The sequence below is a fragment of the Lissotriton vulgaris genome, chromosome 6 (genome assembly GCF_964263255.1).
Source record: "Lissotriton vulgaris chromosome 6, aLisVul1.2, whole genome shotgun sequence".
NCBI lineage: Eukaryota > Metazoa > Chordata > Amphibia > Caudata > Salamandridae > Lissotriton > Lissotriton vulgaris.
Window position 1 is genome coordinate 1,579,466,411 of NC_141694.1, and position 26,915 is coordinate 1,579,493,325.

The 26,915-nt window shown below is 37.9% G+C and overlaps 1 protein-coding gene across 17 annotated transcripts in view; it reads left to right on the forward strand.

Moving 5' to 3' along the window:
- NRXN1 (neurexin 1) overlaps window positions 1-26,915 on the forward strand; it is a 1,556,457-nt gene that overhangs the window by 216,415 nt on the left and 1,313,127 nt on the right. For 7 of the 17 annotated variants that reach the window (XM_086927741.1, XM_086927742.1, XM_086927749.1 and 4 more), the window contains exons 3-4: window positions 6,616-6,633; window positions 10,958-10,987. The exons of 5 other annotated variants lie outside the window; for them this stretch is intronic. In XM_086927741.1, coding sequence (XP_086783867.1) covers window positions 6,616-6,633; window positions 10,958-10,987 — 48 coding nt within the window. The remainder of the gene's footprint in view (window positions 1-6,615; window positions 6,634-10,957; window positions 10,988-26,915) is intronic. 5 more of the 17 variants (XM_086927743.1, XM_086927750.1, XM_086927746.1 and 2 more) reach the window with 1 other exon arrangement.

A 26,915-nucleotide genomic window follows, 5' to 3' on the forward strand; every position in this document is an offset into this window, starting at 1 on the left:
GCCATAACAACTTGGGGTACTGGACTGTTTTTGGGTTGGTCAAATCTTGGTGAAAGGAAATTTGTTCAGGTGATTCACTCATGAGTGTAGTGAATTGGTGTTGCATTTTAGGGTTTTGATCTCAGTAGGAGTATTATAATGCAAGCAGTATCTCAGTTGTTGCTATATGAACATCCAAAACATCTGTTTAAGGCCATGGAGTAGGATGTTAATATAAGGAGGGCTGATTAGTAAAATGTTTGTTATTGACTGATTTAATGATTGTGTCATTTGCCTACCTTTGATCTAATTGAATCCATTGTTGAACATGTATTTGCTTAATCATGAGAAACTTAAAGATTATTTTATTGGCATATGAGTTTAGTGAGATCTGACAGGGATTTTTGCCCCATGATAGGAAATAGACTAGGTGTGTTTCTTATATAATGGTGGGTATCTATATTGCTTGTTTACTCTTAAAATGATGTATGATTTATTGGTTCATAATGCAGTTTGACTAGCCCGGTTGGTCTATTGGCAATGTTCTTGATACTATTTCTATACTGACAGTCCATTGAAACTCCACAGCAAGAAGCAAAAATGTAATGTCATCAGGGCAGAAAAGGGTGGGGCTAAGGTTGAACCACCAGTAGGTGCCTGAGACAGTCGCACATCATCTGTTAATATCGTCTAGCAAACAATTAACTGAACATGGTCACCAAACGTCTCTTCAGGTTATCACAAGAAGTAACATTTTGAACATTTATTTAGCACATTAGAAATGCGTCTCTTTTGTCTGGGAAATATTTGGAAGTGGGAACATTTCAGTTTGCACTTGAAAAGGTAGAGTACATTCTTCCTTAAACATAGGACAGGAAAATAAGACATATGCACCGAAGTAACCATGCTCATTATTGGGCACTCAATATTCTTTTCTGAAATTACTGTGAAAAGTCCAATATAATAATGCGATGGGATTCTTTGTATAATATTTCAGCTCCCTGCTTCAGAATTATCTCATCTATTTCAGGGACATTTTTCCTTAAATTACATTTAAAGCTTGATGCTTGTTCCAATCAGCTTCCATAAATTTGTATGTCTCAGAGGTGCAGCTATCTTTACATCCATTCACAAGTAAGAAACAATCATCGCTATACGATGCTTTGAAATCTCGGAATCTGAATGTAGAAGAAAACCCTGCACCATAATATGCGAGAAGGTTAAGAGTTTTTCATTGATTAAAGTTTGCAGTGGCCATAACATTTATATGGATAATCTAAAACCAAACAAACTAATACTTTATATCTTCTGCAGACCAATTTAGATATTGTCTCCATTTATGCCAGTATCTACACTGCATGCAACATATAAGTATCTCTCACCTTGTCTTGAACCACAAGAAATGCAAACTGACATCGGACATATACATTAATATACAAAGAATGCAAATTGAATGAAAATGTGATAGGAAATTTAACAGCACCGTTCAAAACTGCCCGAAACCCATACATATAATTGCTCTGCATATGTGTGTGTGTATATATATATATATATATATATATATTATATATATATAAATATATATATATATATATATATATGTATGTATGTATATATATATATATATATATATATATATATATATATATATATATATATATATATATATATATATACATATATATGCCCTTTCTTTTTGCAGCAAGGAAATGGCGGATATAATGCGATAAAGCAGCAGCATGCTGTCGAGCACTGCTGATAAAAAGGCGCCATTAGGCACTAACTAGATTTTATGGAATTTGTGTGTATATATATATATATATATATATATATATATATATATATATATATTACCTACTGGCGATAGCCAGTAGGTATATATAGTTAGGATTTTTTTCCTATGGGACTTTTGAAAATTCTATGTCTAATAACTTTGGCGTTTGTGGACGGAATCGGCTGAAATTTTCAGGAAAATGGCACATTTTGTTTCTGAGCAGCTCCTGAAAATTTGGGGGGGGTTCGTCAAGGGGGGGCCGAGAAAAAAGGGGGGTCCCAAAACGCGTTTTTCCCATGTTAATTTCCATAGGGCGGTTGGACTCACTTTTAGCCCGAACGGCTGAATGGATTTCCACGAAACTTGGCAAAATTGTAGGGACTGTTAGCCCGATGTGCCTTTGCTAGGTCTCAATATATGTGCTTCAGTGGATTTTGAGAAATTAACGTTTAAATCAAGATATATATCTGTAACAGCGCTCCGGGCAGCTATCCGGTTAGCGAACCTTTCGCGTATCGGAACTTTGCAAAGCGAAGCTGATTGGCTCTCCGGTGTCTGTCAACATTCTAAACAGTCCGGTGCGGCCACCATCTTGTCTCTCGGTAGGATCGAGAGACAAGAGGAGGCCAAAACAAAGGGGGAAATGAAGGAAAGGGGGCAAGGTAGACCCCTCCTGACCCCCTAGGATTGATGAGGGGGATATTATAGAGCCACGCCGGGCCCAAAAAAAAAAAAAAAAAAATCCGATTTTTTCGCCGTAGAGACGCGTCTTGGTAAGCGAACCGGGCAGCTAACTGGGCAGCTAACCGGGAAGCTAACCGGCAGTGTAACGGGAGTCTGAGGAGTAGCTGATTGGCTGTCAACATTGTAAACAGTCCGGAGCGGCCGCCATCTTGTCTCTCGGTAGGATCAAGAGACAAGAGGAGACCAAAACAAAGGGGGAAATGAAGGAAAGAGGGCAAGGTAGACCCCTTCTGACCCCATAGGATTGATGAGGGGGATATTATAAAACCACGCGGGGCCCAAAAAAAAAAAAATCCTGAGGAGTAGCTGATTGGCTGTCAACATTGTAAACAGTCCAGAGCGGCCGCCATCTTGTCTCTCGGTAGGATCGAGAGACAAGAGGTGGAAAAAAAAAGGTGTAAATGAATGAAAGGGGTAAGGCAGACCCCTCCTGAACCCCTAGGATTGATGAGGGGGCTATTAAAGTTCCCTGCGGGGCAAAAGAAAAAAAAATTGCGATTTTTCGCGGTAAAGGTGCTTCCTTGTACGTTAACCGGGCAGCTAACCGGCAGCGTAACGGGAGTCCGACATATTGTGTTTTTTGAACGTTTGTGATATGTGCACGTGTGGATTTTGTCTAATTAAGGTTAAAAAAATATATATATATCTTTAAGCGTGTTCTGGCGCGCTTACGTTTTGGGTTTGGTTTGCGCTGCAGAGACGATACGTCACGGTTATGCGATGCATCATGAGGCGTCTCACGGGCTACGTGATACGTCACTTAATAAAGAATATATTTTACAGCTATAGATATTAGCTTTTAAAAAACCAATGAAATTCACAGAAAAAACCATAGGTTATAGACCATATATAGTTAGGAATTTGCATTTACAAAACCTTGAAAATTCACTGAAAAAACCATAGGTTATAGACCATATATAGTTAGGGATTAGCATTTAAAAAACCTTATTTTATTTGCACAAAACCATTGAAATTCCATATATAGTTAGTTGCACTAACTATATATCGCGGACCCGCAATCCACTGCTAATGATGTCACATATTACATCATTCATGACATGGTCAGTGACATCACTGATGACATCACTGATGACATCTCAAATGACATCACTGATGACATCACTGATGACATCTCAAATGACATCACTGATGACATCACTGACATCTCATTTGACATTACTGATTACATCACTGATGATATCATTTATGTGATAATACATCTTCAGACTCTAATATAACCTTAGATACACTCAGTGTAAACAGGCACTCACAGACTGTCACACATCCATGGAGTTACTCACACACCTAGTCAGTCATGCAAAGAATCAATCACATCTCCATTTCCTCAACTATACAGTTATACACACCTTACTTATTCAAACATATAGTAACACATATTTACTCTCTTATACAATCCTTGATACAAGTTCACAATGATTCATACAGCCACTCACACATTCACTGGCTCTTATGTTCAGTTATTTATATATGTCAACTCTCACATGGAGTGTGTTTTACATATGTACTTACTTTGACATGTAGCACTGAGATATCCATTCACTCACCAATATACTCATGCACACAGTCAACTGTCCATACAGCTGTTTCTACATGCACTTTTGAACCCATACACCTAGGGAATCAACTGCTCACACATCTATGCACAGAGTTATACACCTCCCAGCCACCCACACACATACTCAGTCTCCCATACAAATACTTGGGCAACCATTCAATAACCCATATAGTTACTGATATAGCTACTGATTTAAACATGCAGCAGTTTACAGAACAACATAAATAATGATTGCCAAATTAAGACACTTTAATCACTAACCCATACACTCAGTGTAATCATTCTCTCATACAGTCAGTCATGCACCTACTAAATCCTTCATCCAGACACTTATACATCCACTCATTCTTCAATATGTAAGACATATTTTAACTTTACAGAAACATACAGTCACTGGGTGTTGTCATCAGTGATGTCATCAGTGATGTCATCAGTGATGTCATTTGAGATGTCATCAGTGATGTCATCAGTGATGTCACTGACCATGTCATGAATGATGTAATATGTGACATCATTAGCAGTGGATTGCGGGTCCGCGATATATAGTTAGTGCAACTAACTATATATGGAATTTCAATGGTTTTGTGCAAATAAAATAAGGTTTTTTAAATGCTAATCCCTAACTATATATGGTCTATAACCTATGGTTTTTTCAGTGAATATATATATATATATATCTATCGTTTTTTGTTATATACACAAACACACACATATATATATATATACACACACACACGTATATGGTCTTTAAATCGTGATGGTTGCTGGCATAGGTATGTATAAAACTAATATTTCTTCATCTTTAATAATATTTGCTATTGGAAATACACATTTTGAATAATTTATCAAAAGGTTTCTGAGTGCCTGAAGGCTAAACTTGACGCTTCACCTACCTCTGCTCTCTTCATAGTGCTTGCTTTGCCTCTTTCCTTCTCAAACCCACACAAACACCTACACACACACATTGTACCTTCCATTATATTTTTTATTTATTAGCATTTTATTTTTAATTCAGGTAAAGAGGTACATGACATATTTCCATTTTAAAGAGGTACTGAAATTACTATGTGGCATTTGACTTGTTGGTCATTTTAAACATACGAAGTCCTGCCTAACGCTTGTGATGAGAATGCAGGATTTTTTTTATTTTTAATTCAGGTTAAAAGTTGAATGACAGATTTTTATTTAAAAGAGGTACTGAAATTTTCGAAAGAATTATCCCCTCACATACTAAGTGGCATTACACTTTTTAGTCATTTTAAACACATTAGTCCCTGCCTATTACTTGTGATGAGGATGCAGGATATTACCTGATTGGAACATGTATGTTCCACTTACAGTGCAACTAATATTAATTACAAAGGAGCAAAAAGAGTATATTTTTGCTTATTTCAATATGCTGTTTGCAGCGACGGCTCGTGGAGGGAGTTACGGTGCGGCAGGAGGGTGGGGAGGGGGAGGGGCAGGGTGGAGGTTGCTAAAAACCGGCATATGGATAATTGCAGGTAAGTAAACAATTTAATTAATAAAACGAATTTCGTAGCTCGCACTGCATTGCATTGTGCGATGCAAGGCGCACTACGAAATTCGTTTTATTAATTAAATTGTTTACTTACCTGCAATTATCCATATGCCGGTTTTTAGCAACCTCCACCCTGCCCCTCCCCCTCCCCACCCTCCTGCCCCACCGTAACTCCCTCCACGAGCCGTCGCTGGCTGTTTGGCTACCGTTGTAGAAAAGTACTAGTTAACTAATGTTTCATTCTGCTCAGATGGTAGCTAAATAATTTCATATTACAACTGAGGTGCTAAAAAGGTTTTCCTCGAAAGTGACTGTTTTTCATATTTAAATCTGTTTAATATGTGTGCAGATTTAGCTGTACACAAATTATTGCATATCGTAATACAAATAACCACTTCAAAAATTGTTGAGATAAATAAGAGTGATATCCGTAGAATGCTGATTTTTCCTGTTTACTGAGAGTGATCAGCATTAAGGTTTTCGAGGTTGAGTTTTAGCAAAAGAAGTTTGTAATGGGACAACAAATGCATCCTAACATTCATTTTAGTATGCTCTGGATTGTATCTGCCAAGAGAAAAAACCTGTCAACGGTGTTTGTTCAATATAGTCAGTTTACAAGAGCATTAAATCAAATCTCAAATGGAAAAGTGTGAGGAGGGGACAATGGTCTCCCAATTCTCAAAAAACAGATCTGCATATGTTGCTAAAAATTCCTCTTCAGAAACACTCACTATGACAAACTACACGGTTTTACATTGCATCATGCAGGAATGCAATGGAAACCAAATTAAGATGGCTTCACTGCACACCTAGCCTTTCTTTCTTCATCTCACTATGGCTGTGTTGCACAGACGGACTCCCCTTTGCCACTTTCTGTTCCCCTGTGTTTGGTAGCAACGGAGCACTTGCATGTTGTGTTTGATGCCTTGCATGATGAAGACATGCAACGGCACGTTCCAGTCTGCATGCTGCTTAATGAATGTTTCTCCTTTTCTCTCCTTCCCTGCCATGTGCTTACAGAAGACAACTATGTCGAAGGTGGGTGGTTTTTTTTACCTTTTTTTCTAAGCTCCTCCCCTCCCTTGCCGATTTCATTTTGATCTAATGCACCTGTCCTGTCAATAGGCACGGTAAGTCATTTTTGTTTTGGCCTTTAATGGTTCGCAAATCAATTCAGCAAATTTGCAATTTGATATAGAGCACGAATGGAACATATGCAAATGAATACATTTTCTTGAAACAATCATATGTACTTCAGAAAGGTAATGTCCCTTAAATGCTCTATTCTGCAAATTGTAAACTGCATATGTGGCTTATTTACTAAGGTACTATATCCTTTCTAAACAGAACACTTAATGCATGAAAACATTCGCATTAGGAAATGAGATTTATCTTTTGTTGCATCTTAACAATTAATCAATGCCCAGTGCATTTCGTAATATGTAACGATTGTTACTCTTAATTCAAAATTACAATGTTCCATCATATATAGGTATGCTGTAATAACAGAAGGAAAGGGAAGAGACTGATGGCCATATAGATGGTAATCATTTAGTTTAAATATAATGATAAAAGACCAAGGAAACTTGATGCAATTATTGTCGCAGAATAATGGTAAGTAGTATGACTGCTGGTGCTCTGTCAAATACTAAAATCTAGAATTCAAAGTTGCAGCACACCAACCACCACCTAAAACCCCAGAACACACACCATTGCCTATTGTTTACTTTACCAACAATTCTAACACTATACACATGCATCGTTTAATTCAGACTGCTAGATCACTTTTTGGAGCAAGCTCTCTCTTTAACATATACATTCCCCTGCAGAGCAAACTAGAAAAATTGCAAAAGGGGCACTAAACAGCATAATTATGTACACTTTATGAAATGATTAATCATATTAAGAAATCGGCTGCAAACTTTGGAATACCAACATTGAAATTAAACTCTACATTGGGTTTGTTAAAAAAAAAAATCTTCCTAGGGGCATATATCCAAAAATGTCTTTAATGGCTCTGAGTTGTGATGGTTTATTAATGTTTTGTCAACTCACTGTTATGAGAGATATATGTTTTAAACCATGAATATTCCAATCCAAACTTACTGTTGCATTGAAACATATGACATACATGTTTATTGTTTGCATAGGAGCGACCAACATGACATTGTGGCATTAATTGGTAGGAATGGAATGTGTAGGTTTATGTTTTGTGGCAGCAATATTCTGTCTAATCCAATATATGTGAATGCATGACATTGCAATCTTGATTAAATACAAAGACAATGTTTTCACTAATTTCTCTAAAGTATAAGCACAGTGAAGTTTTTTCTGGTGAATAGCCTGCAAACTAAAAGAAAATAAAAATAGATAAAATAATATACAGTGTTTTTTAAATCGTCCATTGTAAAATAATAGCAGTCTTTTTAAAATCGTCTATTGTACATTCACATGTTCCTCATGAGAGCAGGTAATTGTAATTTAATTTTAAGTCTTGAAGAGTGTGTCTATTTACACCTGCACATACACCTTTAGTAACCTTTCTTTGAAATCAATATATGGCTCTGGCAAAGACTTTCAAATCTGCACTTTTTGCATTTTTTTTACTCACTAATATTTCTGTGAGGGACATCAAAAGAATAACTTAAAATCCGCAGGAAGTGGGATCTAATACATGGATAGGATAGTATCAATTACAAATATAGCAGCAACAAATACAAATCCAGAATGACTTTTCCAAAATTATAAAGTGGTTTGCCAATGTCTAAATTGATTAGCGTCCAACCAATGTAACTGTTGAGAAAGTGAGAAAGCTGTGTTTTTTCGAAAATCATCAAATAAATCTTGTTTTTTTTCAAGTAAGCAACCTTAAACAAGGAATATGAATACTTTAAATGTTATAAACAACACCCAAAACAATAAACTTGGAAGTAAGAACTGAGAGGACTGCAAAGGGCGTGCAAGAAGACAGGAAGGATGAAATCATTTTCACTAACTGCTGAATTTGCGGCACATTGACATTTCAAAAACCAAAAACATTTCATGAGATCTGTGAGAGAAAAGGCAATACCAGATATTCATAACATGTAAATACGTGTCTACATGCACTGTACTATACATGGAAAATAACTCTTCTTTCTAAGTAAAATGTATAGATGTGTATATGCTAAAACAAGAGTAAACGAGACACAACTATATATGCTTTAGATGTGTCATGTTGCTAAAATTATGACTTCAGTTTCTATAAAAGTTACATTCTTCATTCCTAGTCTTATCATTAAGTCATTTTTAGCTTTAAATTTACCTTCCCCCAAAAAATGTTACTGATTTGGAAATGCTATCACCAGCCAAAATTCCCATTGGCCATATGCGGAAGTGTGGGAAATTCCCTAACAGGGTGTTCAATTACATGTTTTGAAACCTTCAAATAGTTGATCGCTATCTACTTTTGCAAAATGTTTGTTTATCCTAAAGCCAAAAGCACTTAATAATAATTATAATATTATTTTTTTATGCCTTTGTGTGCCAAAAGGAAAAGCACATGCCTTAAAGACAAGGAGAGCGTGTCTAGAGAAAATAATGTAATGGTCTGGTAGACATGCCTCTTTCCTGTCCTTTCTATCACAAATGCTGCCCAGTTAAAACTATTGTACAGATCCTCAGGAATCAAAATTTAAAAGATTAAAGAAACTAAGCCAATTCTATCCAGTTTGATTAACTCAGTTCAATTCAATACCAACTTTATTCGCTCTAACTCAATTAGACCATAACAGTGCAATAAAAGGTACCTGAAAATACATTAAAAATTTATCAAATTTATTATCAGCAGCATCTTTAAAAACAATCTCACTTACTCCAGACCTAATCTAAATATTGAGCTGCTAACGATAGATAGTTATATAATTGAAATTCTATCTAGGCACACATTAAGATATTTGGATGTCTGAGTTTTGGACCAAACTTCCCAAAGTTAGAAACACATATTTTGCAGCACAAAATTTGCCAAAGGAAAGCACACATTTTTTTCAGTCTCCTACAGAGAAGACAAGAAACACAACGTGTAATATGAGGTGATAATGTACATCAAAAAAACACGACCAGCATAGAGGCAAGTGAGAGAGAAAATCACACCACACATCACTTACCAGCCACGGCCTGTGGAGGGATTTCGGTGGGGCAGGAAGAGGGTGCGGGGTGGGGGCAGGGTGGGGGGTGCTAAAAACCGGAATATGGATAATTGGAGGTAAGTAAACAATTTAATAAATAAAACGAATTTCGTAGCGCGCCCTGCACTGCAAAATGTGATGCAGTGCATGCTACAAAATTTGTTTTATTAATTAAATTGTTTACTTACCTCCAATTATCCATTTCTGGTTTTTAGCACCCCCACTCTGCCCCACCCCTGCACCGCCTCTCTGCCCCACCAGAACTCCCTTCACGGGCCGTGGCTGCCACTTACATGTAGAAGTATGTACCAACCTTTTCCTATACAGAACTAGCAATACAATGTGAAACCAGTTGGCTCTTACTGTTTCAAACTTTCTGGGCTAAGATTGCATGTGTGTTTTTTTTTTTTTTAGCTGAATCTTTAGCTTATGTGTGGTTACTGGTTTAACTTGCTGAGCTGGAATGCTTTGGTAACAAAAACGACTGCTTTAACAGGAATCCGATTGTCACGGGTGCACATTGTACATCCTTTTAATTCAATTGGGGACTCTGCTACATTTTGAAATGCTGTGTATTTTAGGAGCAGGTAAAGCACACACATAAATTTCGGTCCAAAGCATGCTGAAGTATTTCTAATGCTCCTGTCCCTATGACAGAGAACAATGAAATCATTATCATGGGTACCTGCGAAGGAATGAGAAGGACAAACTTTGTCATTTCAGTGTAACACAAAATCTTTTTTACTATTTAATTTAATGATTTGAACGCTCATTTTCGACGAGGGGAAAAAGATCAGACCCAGCCCATTTTCCTTATTTCCTTTTTGATGAGTAAACGTATGTACAAAGAGTATATCACTCTTCCAATGTATTTGAATTAAATGTGCATACAAGATAGAAAGCATACATAGGGAATTGGTTTGGATGCAAAATCACTTCTCATTATTTACTTATTCTAACTATGATAGCATGGAAGAAATGTGCAAAAATGAATTGCCCAGTGTTTGCATTACAGTTATTGACTCTGTCCCAGAGCATTCCAACCAGTGGTTGAACGATGCTTTTTGATGTCCCACTGTGATGCAGACATCTCTTAGGAAACAGATGCCTGTCGCAAAACATTCTTGTCACTCTGACAACATCACCTTCCCATGCTCCCTTGTTTATTGCTGACTGTGCTCTTGTTTCCCTTCAAGGTCTGGCGCACCTGATGATGGGCGACCAAGGTATGGGCTCTGTTCCTTTCCCACTCTGCTTTCATTGTTTCTTCTTGTTCTGTAGCTGCTTTAATTCCATCATTGCACAAGATGGCCGCCAAATTGCCTGAAAGCTCTCTGTGGCTGCAAATACAATACATGATTTTCAGTCCCATCATCCTCGTTTTATTTTACTTTTTTTTTGCACCTTATGCTTTTGGTTTGTTCTTTTTTATTTTTGCAATATAATAACTGAAAGGAAATGAGACAGATAAGATGCTGATCGGTGAAGTCCATGCATTGATGAGACACAACATTTGTGGGAAATTTCGTAAATAACATTCTTACAGAGACCAAGCAAGCACTCAAGTGCTTCAAAGGGTACCTCTGTGACGATTGTATCTCAGTTTATCATATTGTATGCAGTAAAAAGTTCATTTACATTGATGCATGGCTGATTGGAACATGCAGAAAGCACCTGCTCCCGACTTCTGGAATGCTGAAAGTACACCTATGCAACTTAATGAAATCACTGACGTTTTGCCTCTGTTAATGATTTTTAATGCCATTTTATCAGTCATTTCACCATCACAAGCATGGATACCACTGTGTTTCCCAGCATGTACTCAACTAGAAGGTTTAACTCATTCCCATCTGTCTTCCACTTCTCAAGTTTTATTCTATCGTCTTATATTTTGATTTTTTTATGTTCAGTTATGGTCGCATTTACATATATTCATAAATCGTATTTGTTGTTTCTCTTCTCTTCTTTATCCTCTCTTGTCTGGATATGCTTTCTTCATGGAACCATTCCATCAAATCCATAGGTAAAAGTAAAGGTATTCAACCCTTTCTCTTTTCGATTATGTATTTGCTAGTTATAAAAATATGTATCTGAAAATGTTCTAGAGCTGCTTGCACTGACAAACCAAGGTAGGTGAATGTTTTTTTTTTAATATTGCACGGATGCAAACAACACAGAAAAATCCAACTATGCGGCCCTCCTCCGGAACCTGTAAGACTTCTTGTTGAAAGTTATAAAGAGTAATCCAATAAAAAAGTTAACCAGAAATTCATCTATATTCAGACTGAAGAGGCTCTTACCAGATAACAGGTATGTTTTTTAAAGTAATTGGTAAAACTGAGATTTAAAACTTTTGATTTGCGCAACCATGGAGAAACCGGGTACATAGTACGCAACACCTTAAATGTAAGTTACAGCGTGTAAATTCCTTAGGTCACAGTGTCTCAATACTGTACGGATTTCAAATTTTGAGAAGCATGGTAGACAATGTCTGACAATAAGTTGACAAAGACTGGAATTTGAGATAACCGAAGAGGAGCTGCAAAGGGACTTTATTAATTTAAGGTTTCTTCCGCACCAAATGAAGGATGGCAGATTGTATTTGACAAATGGTAAGTTTACACATAATTCTGATAACAAACATGCAAGCTATGCAAGCTATATCTATATTAATGTAATTAAATAAAAACATGGATTCTTTTTAAAATAAAGCTAAAGAGTAGATAGGGTTCAAAGCTGGCAAAGAAGAAACCATGCTGAAGAATGTCTGTAGAAAAATAATCATCAAACCAACAATAGGAAGAACAGACCTCTCTGCACATCTTCTAAAAGTGCAACCTCTATTTCTGTCCGAAACTTTTGATTAATAGTCAAGGAAAAAGTTGAACATTTTGTGACTTTGAATGTATGCTTAGTTGTGGCTGTTGTAATTCTAAAAGATAAAATGTCTTCTCACCCATGTTACACTTACTTTGGGTCCACTCGCAACACAAATGTTTTATATTTCACAAATACCTGAATATATAACATTATAGGTGTAATGCAATCATGCACGTGATCATGCACTGGATCAATGCTGGCATACCAGTATCCTTCTTGTTTCTTAATCTATCTATCTATCTATCTATCTATCTATCTATCTATCTATCTATCTATCTATCTATCTATCTATCTAAGAGAGAGAGAGAAAGAGAGAAGGGGGTGAGAGAAACAGGGTGAGAGAGGGACTAAGAGAAGGAAATGGAGGGAGAGGGAGAAAGTGTGTGTGTGCTTCATCCAAAGTTAACACAATACCAATAGCTTACTTAGGTATTCAGGTGTACATCATCATCTGTTAGTAAGATTTCATGACAAACATATGACATTGATAGGTGTTTATTCAAAGAAAGTGAGCCATTTCTCACTAGAGTCACTCCAGTCACAATTCCATAATTCCCAATTCCACATATGTACGAATTTCTGTGTCTGTGTGTATATAAATCTTGTCATATATATGTATATGAAACACTGAACTTTCCCATTTGGTTGCATGTAGAAAGCAAAGAGAAAAATATTTCACTAAATAATTATTATAACTATGATTTGCCTTCTACATATAAAAACAATTCTGTAGAACCGGAAAGTTTGGAACCTTTTGTTTGTTAGACCTAACAATATTTGAAATTTAGAATTTGTAATTTCAGGATGTGTATACCTTTCAAGATTCAAATGCTTATTAAACAAAGGGCAATGGTAATGCTTAGCATAATTATTTAGAGCTGTCTCTTTTTCCCTTTAGATATATATACATACATATACATATATATATGTCTCAATAACGGTGTTAATAGGACACAGGCTAAAAAATCACTGAAAGTGTGTTTTCCCTGTTTATTATCATGTGACACAGGAGGCAAGGGGGGTGTGCACTAAGCAATAATAAAAAGAAATGGCAGACTGTGCTCCGTATGTGAACAAGGGCACTTGTTGCCTGAAACCCGTCATCATTTGTGAGGAGTGAGAATTAAATAAAACATCTTGCAAAAAGAATCCTGGGTCCGTCTCTCTTCACCGAAAGGAAGTTGTGAGAGTCTGCAAGTCTATGATATATATATATATATATATGTATTACATAAAATATATATATGTATTGATACATGTTTAGCAGGTGAAGCATTGAGGAAGGCAAATAGGCCGAAACACATCTGAAGGGCATGCTTGGTGGAACTGGATCCACGTGAGGCCTTCATCCAATTGCTAAAGGTACTATTAAGAGACCTTTAGATATTAATTGGAAAAATCACATTTAAAAAAAAAGATTGTTTCAGCGACTGCAAGCACTTTAACATTCCCAAACTAAAAATGCCTACGCATTTTACTGAAAAAGTATAGCTAATATAACCCTATGGTTTCTTTGCAAAACAAAAAAATCCATGAAAATCGCCAGTTATGTTGCCTACATAATCCATACCATGCACATCCACTAAGAAAAATATCTCTTTCCCACAAGTATAGTTTGTCAACTCACAATTTATATCAATAAAGAACTGGACTTCACAAAAGAACATAATTAAATAATGACCTGCATCGAGGTAAAGGAATAATAAAAATAAGGGCGGAATGCAGACCTACAGAGGGTCCCCCAAGCATTCTAGAGCGTCACATTCAGTCCAAATTAATACTATGGCATAAAGCATGTATACAGATGTGCAGAGAGTATTATGCTAACTAATGTCATTGTCGATGGAGGGGAGAGTCAGAGAGCACCCACTTAAAGTAATGGCTCCTCCACATACTCAATAATAGCATCAAAAAGCACATTACTTTCTATGCATCTGAGTGGATGTTTTTTAAATCAGCATAGCCAAACATGCAATATATGTAAATTGGATAGATAGATAGATAGATAGATAGATAGATAGATAGATAGATAGATAGATAGATAGATAGATAGATAGATAGATAGATAGATAAGATAGATAGATATAAGTGTTGGTACAGAATAAATTGTTCCAACAGCCTGACTTATTAATATAATAGCTATAAAAACTTGCAAAGAAAACAAATAGTTTTACCTAAGCTAAGCAATGCCTCTCAACACAATGTGCCATTGAGGAACCTAAAGAAATTGGTCAAAATTAATGTCTATATTACTTTCATAGTGTCATTCATCTCATATAAACTATAAGACTTTAATGATGTCAACCCATATTCAATAAGGCAACTTTAAGCCAATGACTATATAATGTTTGGAAAATCCTGGCGATGTCCCTTTCCATGGTAAATGCAAGAAGTCATACAAATTCAAAAAGGCAGAGAGAACAAAAGCAAGCCTATCAGTGCTCTCTAATAACATCTCCTAACTCCTACAACGTATTCAGCAATCAGCAAACTACATGAACTAACCCTATGTCAACACAGTTTGTGCTACCTCAGGAATTTCAAAGCAAATATTCATAAGATCTTTGGTTAAACAATATCAGAAAGCTTATCAATGTTACGACATCAGATATACAGTTCAGGAGCTTAGACCCAAAGGCATTTTAGATTATGTGATTTAGTATTCATGTAGTACTATTTTACATACTCTTACATGCCTTTGTGAATTGGCCCCAAAAATCTCAAATCGAAAAAAAATGCACTTTCACTAATACGTACTTGAAGGATTTGAGGTAATTCAAAAAGGCATACAAGAGTACATAAGAGAGTACTCCTGTAGTAATACTTTCAGTATTTATAAAAAGGTTTGCAAATAAGGCAACAGGTAATTAAGCCAAGTTGTAAATAAAAACACTTTTAATCTAACTAACAGAAGTAAAACAATAACTTAGCATTCAAACAGTATGCATGAATAAAGCTGGAACAATCTTACACACACAACTGAAAAACAGTAAAATAGTTAAGCCAACTCCCAGCACATTAATACTCTAATGGCTAGAGCATTCAACCTTGAAGCTGGAGAACCAGGTTGGAGTCTCATCAGGGATGCTCAACATCCTGTAACTCTGGGCAAATCATGTAATCTCTCTTTACCAAACAAAATAAATGTAATGCAACTGATGCTCACGTAAATCACTCCGATACCTTTGGATCAAGTTCATGCTATATAAAACTCCCAAAAATACAACAACAAAGCTCATCCGAAATTTCCCTGGAAATGCGATTTGGAGAGTCATAACTCTGAATGGTCACTAAGAATAGCTAAACATTCCAAATTCAAGTGTTGACATACAAATCAATACAGTGAACTTCATTGAGATTCAGTATTATGAGACAACATATTTTTAAAACAAATTATACCTTAGTGGCACCAAGTGTCTGAGGAGGCTGGATCCATGAAATATTGCAGAAATATTTAAATAAGTTTAATTAAGATTAATTTCGTACACGTTTATCTATGTCTACATAAAAAAATGACACTAATAATCTTCTACTTGGTCTATCTAGTAGAACATAGAAGCACATATTTACACATGGACAGTAATATGTTTCAATTAATCATTGAGTAACTTACTAATGGAAACACATGCTTATCTAGAGATCCTTTGTGGCCCAAAAAATCAAACACATTATTAAAATGTAGATGAGGAAGAAAGATCAAAGTCCAACAATCATATAATTCCAGCATACTTAAAATTACACCAGCAGGTTTGTCTGTCCTTCCACAACTTACTAGACCTCCATATATACACATCCTTCACTCTTCCCACAAACCATAAATTGTCCCTTACCAAGTTACACTCAGCTTGGAAACCAAAGGGATTTAAATTCTAGGAACTCAGATATCCTCTATTCCTTGCAAACTTGGTTGGAAATCTATACTCGGCTAAACTGTGATCAATTTACAATATTCGCCTTAGACAGTAACCCAGGAATCCATCTGTGCTTTGTAATAGACAAAGGAGAGAGGTAGGTCGGAGGTGAGATCGTTTGGGGTAAGCAGCACATGTGAAGAGCAGCTGCTTCATGAGAAAATCTGTATATCAGAGCAAGAAGCAAATATTGGTCTGTTGGTTTTCTGCTCCATTTTATACAACAATCTGCAACATGAAGGCACATTGAAAGCAGGAGAAGGCAAGGTTGAATTGTGCCAATTAAGTATGCTTATGATGCTGCCCAGTTGTAAGGCATGGGTCTTTTATGCATTAATTCTTACATGGTTTAAATGAACAATTTTGCCAAAAGACGACAAGTGCAATGAATATTAGCAAGTAAACAAAACTTATTTAGATATTCCTAAACATAATTTTTCAAAATCTGAAAGTGGACTAGTATTCTGCAAGAAGGTACATGGATGAGAGAAATAGAAGCAAGCAAAGGCTTTTCCATAGTAATGACTATTAATTCAGCTAATTGTGAGTGATTATATATCTGGTAGTCATTCAGTCCAACCACAAATTTTGTGGCATGGATATCAATAAAACAAGTGAAATGTTTCAAGAAAATCTTTTGAGACGGTACACAAAAATGTGTGAAGGCTTTTTGATAGCATGTGGGCATTTCGCCACATTTTGACTGTAAGCATGCAAGACCGATTGAAACTTATGTTATGTTTGTAAATTGTTCTCTAGTGGATTTTTCTCTTGAAACAAGTACCGAACCTAGACATAATACATTACATTAATCATACATTGGAAACATGCATATCTCGTGTACAGAATTAGATTTCAAATGTTCCTCATTATGTATTATTGGGTAAAGCTCTGATGAGACTTGTAAACCTTCCAGACTGGTTATGTGTCCATTTTCAGTAGCTTTGCAAGTAGATGGGCTAAGTCTAGAATCAATAAATATTTTGAGACATGAATTCTGTTAGCGTAAAACTAATTCTGATTCTTATTTTTATTCTATAGCTTGCTTGCTAAATTCCGGGACTATATGTACTGGCTGAATTAAAAAGTCTTCCCTTTAATGGCTTAGAGCACAGATAAGATTGTTGCACTTTATCCTCAGTTTTTTGGATTCACATGCACAGTTTGCTGCCACTGACTGCAGTGGGACAGTAAACTAAAAGTAACTTTCAAAACAAGTAGCTAAGGGGCCGATTACAACTTTGGTGGTGCTGCATTAGCTCTGCACCAGCGCAGCACCACCAAAGCTGTGCAGGGACCGCCCACCAGATTAGGAGTACAACTCCAATCTGGCAAAGCTTTTCTTTTCTTTCCTTTTGCCATCCCCATGGCAGTACCCTGAAAATGGACAGCGCAATGGGAACTCAAAAGAAGTTCCAGACCGGCATGAACTGTGAAGTCCATCCTACGTTGGAGCTTGGGGTGCATGCAAACAGGGAGGCACATGTCCCCCCCTAAATGCATCCCCATGGGGGTGGGGTCATGGGTGCCCTGTAGGGCCCCCTTTGTTTCCCCTCTGCTAGCCTATTCTTAGCAGTGAGCCCACCGTGAAAATGCTGGCAGAGGGGACACTCGGCGGTCCAGTCTTGCATGTTATATAGGCCTGTGTACTGTGCCACCACCAGGTGACAGTGGTTCCCTGGTGCCGTTGGCACAGTGGTGGATGGTCCAAAACGCCACTTCATGGTGCAGCAGCCGCAGGACCACCACCTCTGTGCCACCATAAGTATGGCCGCCAAAGACCTCTGTACTCATAATCAGCCCCTAAATCTTTTTTAAATTATGTGCTCCAGGTGACATTTGACAAGGATTTGTGTAATTTGTTTTTCAGTTCTTGTTCTATCACAAACAATGACAGCAATAAATGGACTGAATCCAAATAACCTCATTAAACATACCTATAAATTGATGGTTGCTAAGTAAGGAGGCTGCTTTCGTATCTTTGAAATTTCCCAAAACATAATTACATTTTTGGGGATTTTCTATAAATGTTTTTTAGGATGTTTCTTAATAAAATTGTCATGAACCAACCCCACATCTACTTGCATTAACGACCTTTAAATATATTGATTTTAGTATAAGAATTGAAATTTGGGCAACAATCTAAATAACTGATAAGCCGCCTGCATTGTTAATTCGGGAAACCGAAATCGCCAGAACTAAAATAATAACTCTATGTTAGCAGCTACTTAAAGATGGTATTTCAAATGCCTCTTTTATGGTGCATGTAATTTTTGAGATTTCCTCTTTTAACTGCTTTCTATGCCTTATTGTTAATTCCATATTTTGAATTGAAAATAACTGGAGTATAATCCTTTATTCCCAGAAAGAGGATGCATTTAGGATCAGTTAAGTAAGAGTAGCACCATTCTGTTTTAGCATGTATTTCCAGAAATCATTTCTTACGGTAATATGAGGGTCATTCCATAAATAAAAGCACTAGAGTATCAGTTTCTCTTGCTACTAGCCTAAGCACGAATTTAGCCCAATTCAAACTGCAGGGCTTGAACTAGTGTATGTGCTTTCCATCTAAACAGGAAAATGTGCTTCTCTGCCTAGTGGGGTTTGTGGTTGAAAGTTTGAGGAAAATTGTTTCCACAACATATTATCGTCAAGTATTTAAAAAAACAGAGTGATCAGAACATTGTGAGAAAGTGAATTTTTAGTTGAGATTGATTCTAGTCCCCCACAGGTAATAAAGTCACTATTCATATTAGGTCCAGTAAAGGTTTCAGTGTTTTAAACCTGAGCTCAAACCCTGGTTTTTATGGCACAGAGTTGACGGGCATTACTTAAGAAAATGTGTGAAGCAATTAGGAGTACCAAAATAGTTAAAATGTCGAAAACGCAACCTATTATAAATCCCACTCCAATTTATCAAAATAGACAAAATGTAATGAAAAAAATGACACAGAATTACATAAATCCAATAAGGGGAACCTGAGGCAAGACTTTTTTTTAAGTTTGAAATAAAAATAATGCCGAAAATGAAAAGCTCCTACAACAGGCAACTGGTTGCGCTGCAATACAGGTGAGTGTGGAGGTTGAGTGCGATGGAGGCCCAGGTTGGTCCTCATCAAAGAGTTATCTTCTGACTTTGAATTTCTCTGAGAAGGTTGAGTCGTTATCAGGGCAAGGCAGCATGCAGGTTTCGAATAGCAGGAAAAGTCTGGAGACCATGCCCAGGAAGCTGCTGACGTCGATAGGATGCTGCTCAGCTTAAGGTCTGCTGAAGATTTCTATCATCAGACTTGCTCTTTTATGGAAGTTGGATTCCATTCATGGGCAAGGCATGGAGGCTGTAGCTGGAGAGGGTTTGACGTCCTCGAATACCAGTTAGTGTCAGGTCAGCTGAATCAGAGTTTGACGTCCTCGAATACCAGTTAGTGTCAGGTCAGCTGAATCAGATTTGATGCTGCTGTGAAGAACATAACAGGAGTTGAAGCAAAGTCAGGCCGATCAGCGAAGCACCCTTGACAGATAAGCCTGGCAGATTGGTCCTGGTGTTCTGTCAGTTCTTCCGGTAAACATTCTTGAAAACATTTCTAATGCTCAGGTTTTAGGGTTAGGCAGGGGGAGTACTCTCTGGCACCAATCAAGGGTTCCAGGACCAGTATCAGCCCTTGGGGTCAGGTCTATCTCCAACAGAAGACACCAGTAGGGTCCAGTTGAAAATGGTTAGTTGGGTTGTTTCAAGCATGTAGACTTCTTGAGTTTTGAGTCGATTTAGCTAAACAGGGGGTCAGCTAAATGTCCCTTAGTCCATTGGTGTCCCCTTCTCAGTCTGAGTACATGGGAGCGCAGGTCCTGCCAATAGGGTTCTTCTCACAGATCAGAATACCAGATACAGTCCTTCTTTTGTCTTCCATTGGTCTAGTAGCATTCTGAAGAGGGTGTCCAGGGGTGCCACGTTTATCCCTGCCACTAACCTGTTGGTGCTGTGACTCCTGCCCCCTCTCTAACCAATAAGGAAAACCTGTGCTGCAGTTCCTGTGTGCTTACTGCAATCAGTCCCACAGTGCCCATCTCTACCTAAATCCAACATGACAATACCTTTCCTCCCTTATGCAGAGCCCCTGAATCCACCCTTGAAGTGCTGCCAGGAAAATTAGCTAACCCTCCATTGTGGTTGTTCAAAACCTGTTCTGGTGGCAGCTCTTCTCCCACTGGGTTTGGTGACTGTCTGGCTAGAAGAAAAGTAGATGGGGCAGGCCAGGTGTGACCTACATCTGCCAGTGACAAGGAAATTGAGGTCCTGGGCACTGCCTAAATGGTCACTTTTTCAGAGGAACATGGCGCCTTCACTCCTAATCCCTTTGTTTCAGCTCTAGGAGCCAAGTCACACATCATCAAGAAGCTATCCAGCTCCAAGGTGACAGTTGGAAGGCCATGGAAATGGGCTGTTAGAGACTTTAGGCAGGTAAAATGTCACTTTTTAAAAGTACTTTTTTTGTAAAATATTTGTTACAAATCTGAATTTACCAATGAATTGAATTTGTAACAAATGTTTTAAAAGTCCAAAACAAACCTTTTTATCTGGTTTCTTAGACGGAGATAATATTATTTAATTTTAATATTAACTTCTTACATTTTTTATGGAGCAGCTAACTGCTACAGCAGAAATAGTGTTCTTTTTTTCTGTTAGGACATGTTTAACATTGAACTTTTACATATCCTACTTTTAGAAACCATGCACCCCACCATATGGGCATTTAAGGATTACTTAGGGGTGACTTAATATTTAAAATAAGGTTTTAAGCCTGTCAAAAGGGGTTATTTTGAAAGGTCAAATCCGCAGTTTAAACCTGCATGGTCTATTTACTGGTGGCAGGCTTGCAGTCATGTTTTGAATTGTCAATTTAATGGTGGCAAAATGTGTACTGCAGTCTCCTAGTGATTTTTAACTTACAGGCCCTGGGTACACTTTATTACTATATAATAAGAGCTTATAGGTAAGTCAAATATGTAATTAGGAGTAAAGCAATTTTGATACGTTTTAGGGGCCATAGTGCCTGGTTAGCAGAGTCCCAGTATATAGAATAACATAAGCAGTATCAGTCTAGACAAAATTGACGTGATCATGCAAAAATAAAAAGACATTTTCCTATAAAGATGTTTCTGCTTCCTGACAAATTAAGTGCCAAAAGGTGTGCACACTCTGATGTAGAGGAAAGAGCTAACCGGATATTATTTAAGATGGAATTGTGGAAGTGAAGGGATCAGCCCTAAGAATTAATTTATCATGGAAAGCTTGTAAAGCTCATGCCCACACTGTAATAAAAAATCATTAAATGATAAAGCATTATCTTTTTAGACAATACTGAAAACATATATTTTTCTAGTTTTGCAGTTCTTAATAAACTCTTGTCCATGCCACGTTACTTAGTTCCAAAAACATTGGACAGGATGGGATGTAAGGTATTCTCTTGACATTTAATGAATGTAAGGCAAATGCCCCAATAACATTAACTAAGCAGTGATGTTTGCATGATTGCAGCGAAGCACAATAATGCATTCATCATCCTATGTGGACCACAACATTATGAAGCAAAGCGATCTTTTATCATTGCTGGAAAGATTTGCCAATTGCCAGGATATCATTCTAGCTGTAGGTTTTAAACTCTAGGCAAAAGGTATTTGTTTATCTATCAATGTTGTCAAATGCAAAAAGCACTTTTGGAGCCACAAACCCTTTAATCTGTGATCATGCGAATTTTGACAGCAAAAGCTTTTTCTACAATCTATATAATTCTTTTCATGAGTCAGAAATGTCTTTCTGACTCATGAAAACGCTTTTACAACTGGCTACATTTGAATAGTTGGACATGGATTGAAATGGGTGTCACTTTCTGTTCATAATTTAGAAACGTATCAATCAATGGTTTGTGACAGCAATTTGGTTTGCAAACAATCGATCAGTTACTACCCCTTTGAGTTGGGATGTGTGTTTCAAATCTGCCTTTTCTGCATAGTCACTTCAGATTTTTCACCTAAATTGCCTGTACTCCCCTTTGAATGGGGTTAGGTTTGCTTACTTCAACACATTTCACTTGCCTACAAGTTCCTAGATATTGGTTTTGAAAATGCACTCAATTGCCGGGAATTAAAATGGCACCTGTGAAATGCAGCAACTATTGTACCCTCAAAAGTGTGGACCTATAAAAAATGTTTCAGGCCTGCCATGTGTAGCCTGACTGCAGCAGTCTAGAAACCTGCTGTAAAACAAACTCTTTTTGACAGGCAGAACATTTACATAATGAAATTAAAGTTGGCATGTTCTTCCTGTAACTAGCCCCCAAAAGCTATTTCACTTGCAAGGCTGCAGCTGATTTCTAGAAGATGTCAATACGCAGTTTATAAACTGCTACAAAAGTCATTGAAAGACTATTTTTAGGATGTATTAAATATCTAGTTTTTCGGATTTATATTGAATATTTAGGAAAAGCAACTTTTATCTATCTGAACCTTCAGTAGGCTCATTAGCTATAGCTAATGACAGATGGTGTGCCAGTGTGTGACCTTAATGGGATGTGCAAATTGTTCACAGAGCATAAACATTGGCCCGGTTGATAGGATGAAACTAGGAACTCCATCAACTTGGAACTGGTCGACCCTTTCATAAGTAAATGGAAAGTGAAACATGGGAAAAGCAAAACTGTGTGGCAGACTCCAAACCCAGTGGGAGGGAAGCTACCCCAGGACTTGTGTTGAGTGACCCCAATGGAGGGGGTGACTAATTTCCCTGGGACATGTCTGGGTGGGGACACAGGATTTGCACAAGAGAGAAGTGATTTCTTTCATCTTGGGTTTTTAGATAAGATATATTGTGGTATTTTGTGCAGCAGGGCAAACAGGAACTGCTGACAAAGTGGCTAGTGTTGCCCCTGCGACTACGTCTCCATTGGTTAGGGAGAAACGCCATCTATTAAGTAGTGCCAACCATAAATGTGGCTCCCCAAGGCACCCTCCTCGGAACACTTTTTGGGCCTCTGGAAATCAGAAGAGGACAGTGCCCTGCTTGCTGCAACCTGAGAGGAGCTGTTAGGAATTTCACCTGCTCCTTCATGTGACCAAGACAAGGAGGTGGACTCAAAGGGTCATTGGGTGACTTCCTGTGTGGCTACAGGGACACAACAAGCTGAAGTGCCACTTTATCCTGGCGTATTATTTACCCAAATGCAACTGGACCTGCACTGAGTCCTGCAAAAGGCCTTTAATAAACCAGGCCCTGAAGTCCTAGAGCCCCTCTGAAGCCTGGGAGCCATAGGAGAAGAGCATTGGAAAAGGGGCTTACCTCTACAAAGTTTTGCGACATACAAATGTATTGCCTTCCAGCTGACAAAGACTGGGACCGACAACCAGAGCCAATCTTGTAAGGCGTAACTTCGCTGGGCAGAAGAAACAAGTTTATCCTACTTTTACCTTCTCTGCAATCTCAAATCCATTTAAGTGAGCCCTTAGCAAGGAAGTGTCGGGCCCAGTTGAGTTCTCTCCAGAAACTGCTTGCCTCCTTGTCCCACTAGAGATATCTAAGCACTATTTCAGAGAATAAGGGCATGATTTATATGTTGATGGAAAGTGTACTCCACCTCAACATCAATTGAGTATCCTTGAAGAATATGTGGAAAGAGGCAGTGAAAAGTTTTAAATAACCCTCATGCTATGGAAGAATGCTCCCATGGTAAGGGAGTCACTGTTTTTGTTTTTTCTTCAAAAAAGAAAAGCCGCTTTGTGACTATCTTTTTGGAAATCAAAAAAGTGGTAAGTTTTATTTACTGCTTCATCATGTTAATGGAGCCATCCATCAATCTTACAAAGTGTGTCCAGCAACTGCTGTGACAGCAGTTTCTGAAAATGCAAGCGATGTCTGCAGTGGCAGTAGACATCTCGAAATGCGCTGAGCAGACTACCATGGTAACGTTAATTACTCTGTTTGTTTAAATTTAAATCAGCCCTTACGTCCCAAGGTAGAATTGTGGAATGGAGAAAGGTGCCAAAAGCATCCAACCAATGAAACAAAGGCTCTCGGGGGAATGTTTGACTTTGCCCACTCAGAGATTTTTCTGCCAAAACTAACGGCTGCAGTGAGAACTCTCTCAATGCCTATCGGAGTTTGGTGAGTCTTTCCCTGACACACCCTGAGGCCTTGCCCCGCGAGATTATGACTTCCATTTTGCAGATTTAGGGGCTCATTATGATTGCGGATGGACTTGAGTCCGTCCGCGACCATAGAGGAGGAGGGAACCTCCGCATGGCCTGCGGAGTTCCCTCCAGTCAAATTAGGATGTGACCGCCACCCTGGCGGTCACATCCTCTATTTTTACCATTGCTGCGGGTCCGGGTGCGGCTTCAAGCTGCACCCGCCGCAATGGTAAAAATGCATACATTTCATTTGTATGCAGAAAGCGGCAGGCACCATGCGGTGCCTGCCGATTACTGCATACAAATGCAGGGGGGTACCATAGGTACCCAAGCCATGTGCACCCCCAGCCTCCCTTCACCCAGGGGGCCCGCAACGGGAAAGGAATCTGTTTTACACCATCCTAATGTGGCTGGTGGTGTCTGATAGACACTGCCAGCCACGTTACAGCTTTTCCACCATGGTTGTAAGTCAACCACGGCAGAAAAGCGGCAGACGGAAACCAGAACCCACCAGCCATCCTAATGTGGCGGTGGGTCTTTGGTGGGTCCGCAGAGGATTTTCCGCATCCTCCGGGCCGGCGGTGGCTTCCGCTGGCCCGGAGGATGCGGAAAATCCTCCATCATAATCAGCCCCTAAGTCTGATGGTAAAACCATTGACTGGGCTATCCCACTAGGTGTATCTAACCTTGGGATCCATTACAGTTGGCACTAAAGAGTTTGTAAGTCTTGGTCTACCACAACCATAGACTATCATTGACTCTTCTTGCTTCTTGGCTCTATGTTCATTTAAAACTTTAAAGACACTTATAGCTGGCTCCTTAATTGGATTGTTGCCACTTTGGAGTCATTTCTACATTACAATTTACCCTATTATACTAATTTGGTGTGGGATTTATAATATTTGGTGTTTTGACTTTATTACTGTTTTGGTACTGCATAATTTCATTACACAGTACCCTAGGTTAACTTGTCTGCCCTGTACCATATCTATCAGGATGTTGAGCTGAGTTTAATTTAGTGACATTTGGGGTTTACCATGAAAGAATAGCATTATTGTTCCTTGACATGCGTGACTGTCAACCTAAAATAATAATCCACTTTCTTGTAGGGTGGTAATTGATTAGAAAGCATAAAGCTGTCTTTTCCTTTGACGATCATGTTATAGACTGGGGGGTTATAGAGGTTTAGATGAGCAATGCCTGCCCCGCCCCCCCCTCATTAACAGGAAACTTTTTTTTTTTAAACAGGACATATAACTTTAATGGAAGCTGCGCTTGTGGCCATAAACAAAAATAAGAGAACATAACACCATATCTTAGACAAAGCAACATAGCAATTCAATCAAAACAGGAACAGGATACATCACAAGAAAAACTGTTGAGACAGAACACAGAACTATAACGGCAGTAAAACACAACATAATGAGATTGCAGTAATGCAACATAAAAGTACATCAGCATAAAAATACAGCAGCACAAATCACTACCATAACAAAATGCCACACAACAAATGTCCATAAACATTCTTGCCACGCATTACCTACTCCAGAATCCTATTTCTATAACATGGTGTTAAAAGATGATTGGATTAAGCACTACCATAACTTACTACGAAGGATATTAAATGGCAGCAGTCACAAATGTTTATAGAGAGTTAATGATTTGATTTGACACATAGCCATGAAAATAACTAATAAATTATTAGAGCAAAAGCAACATAATTCTACCACTTCCTGCAGCAGTTAATGTGGCCCAGACCCAGTTGTCTGCCTAATTGTTACACATAGTTTTTTTAGGACTACAGTTATAACTACAAAACACTACGCGCAATAGCTCAAAACATGTTAAAATCATTCTGTGTGGCTTTTTGGTGACAATAATGTTCGTCTATTTAGTGGCCTTGTCCATTTCAATTTACCTAAATTTTTCTTAACTTTAGCATAGAATTTATAATTTTTCAATTTTCTACACCCCACTGCTAGTTAAGCTGTGGTCATCTGGTCTCCTGCAGCTAATATGGCAGGGATTTGCACTGTAGCCAGACTGTTAATTATCCATTAAGCTATCAATATAGCTAAAATGTATATTGATCTTTGAGTGCACCTTTCCTCTTCTCTTAGCTGCATGGCCATATACAATGCCATTGCTTATTACCTTTTTTGATATGATTGATAATGTGTCC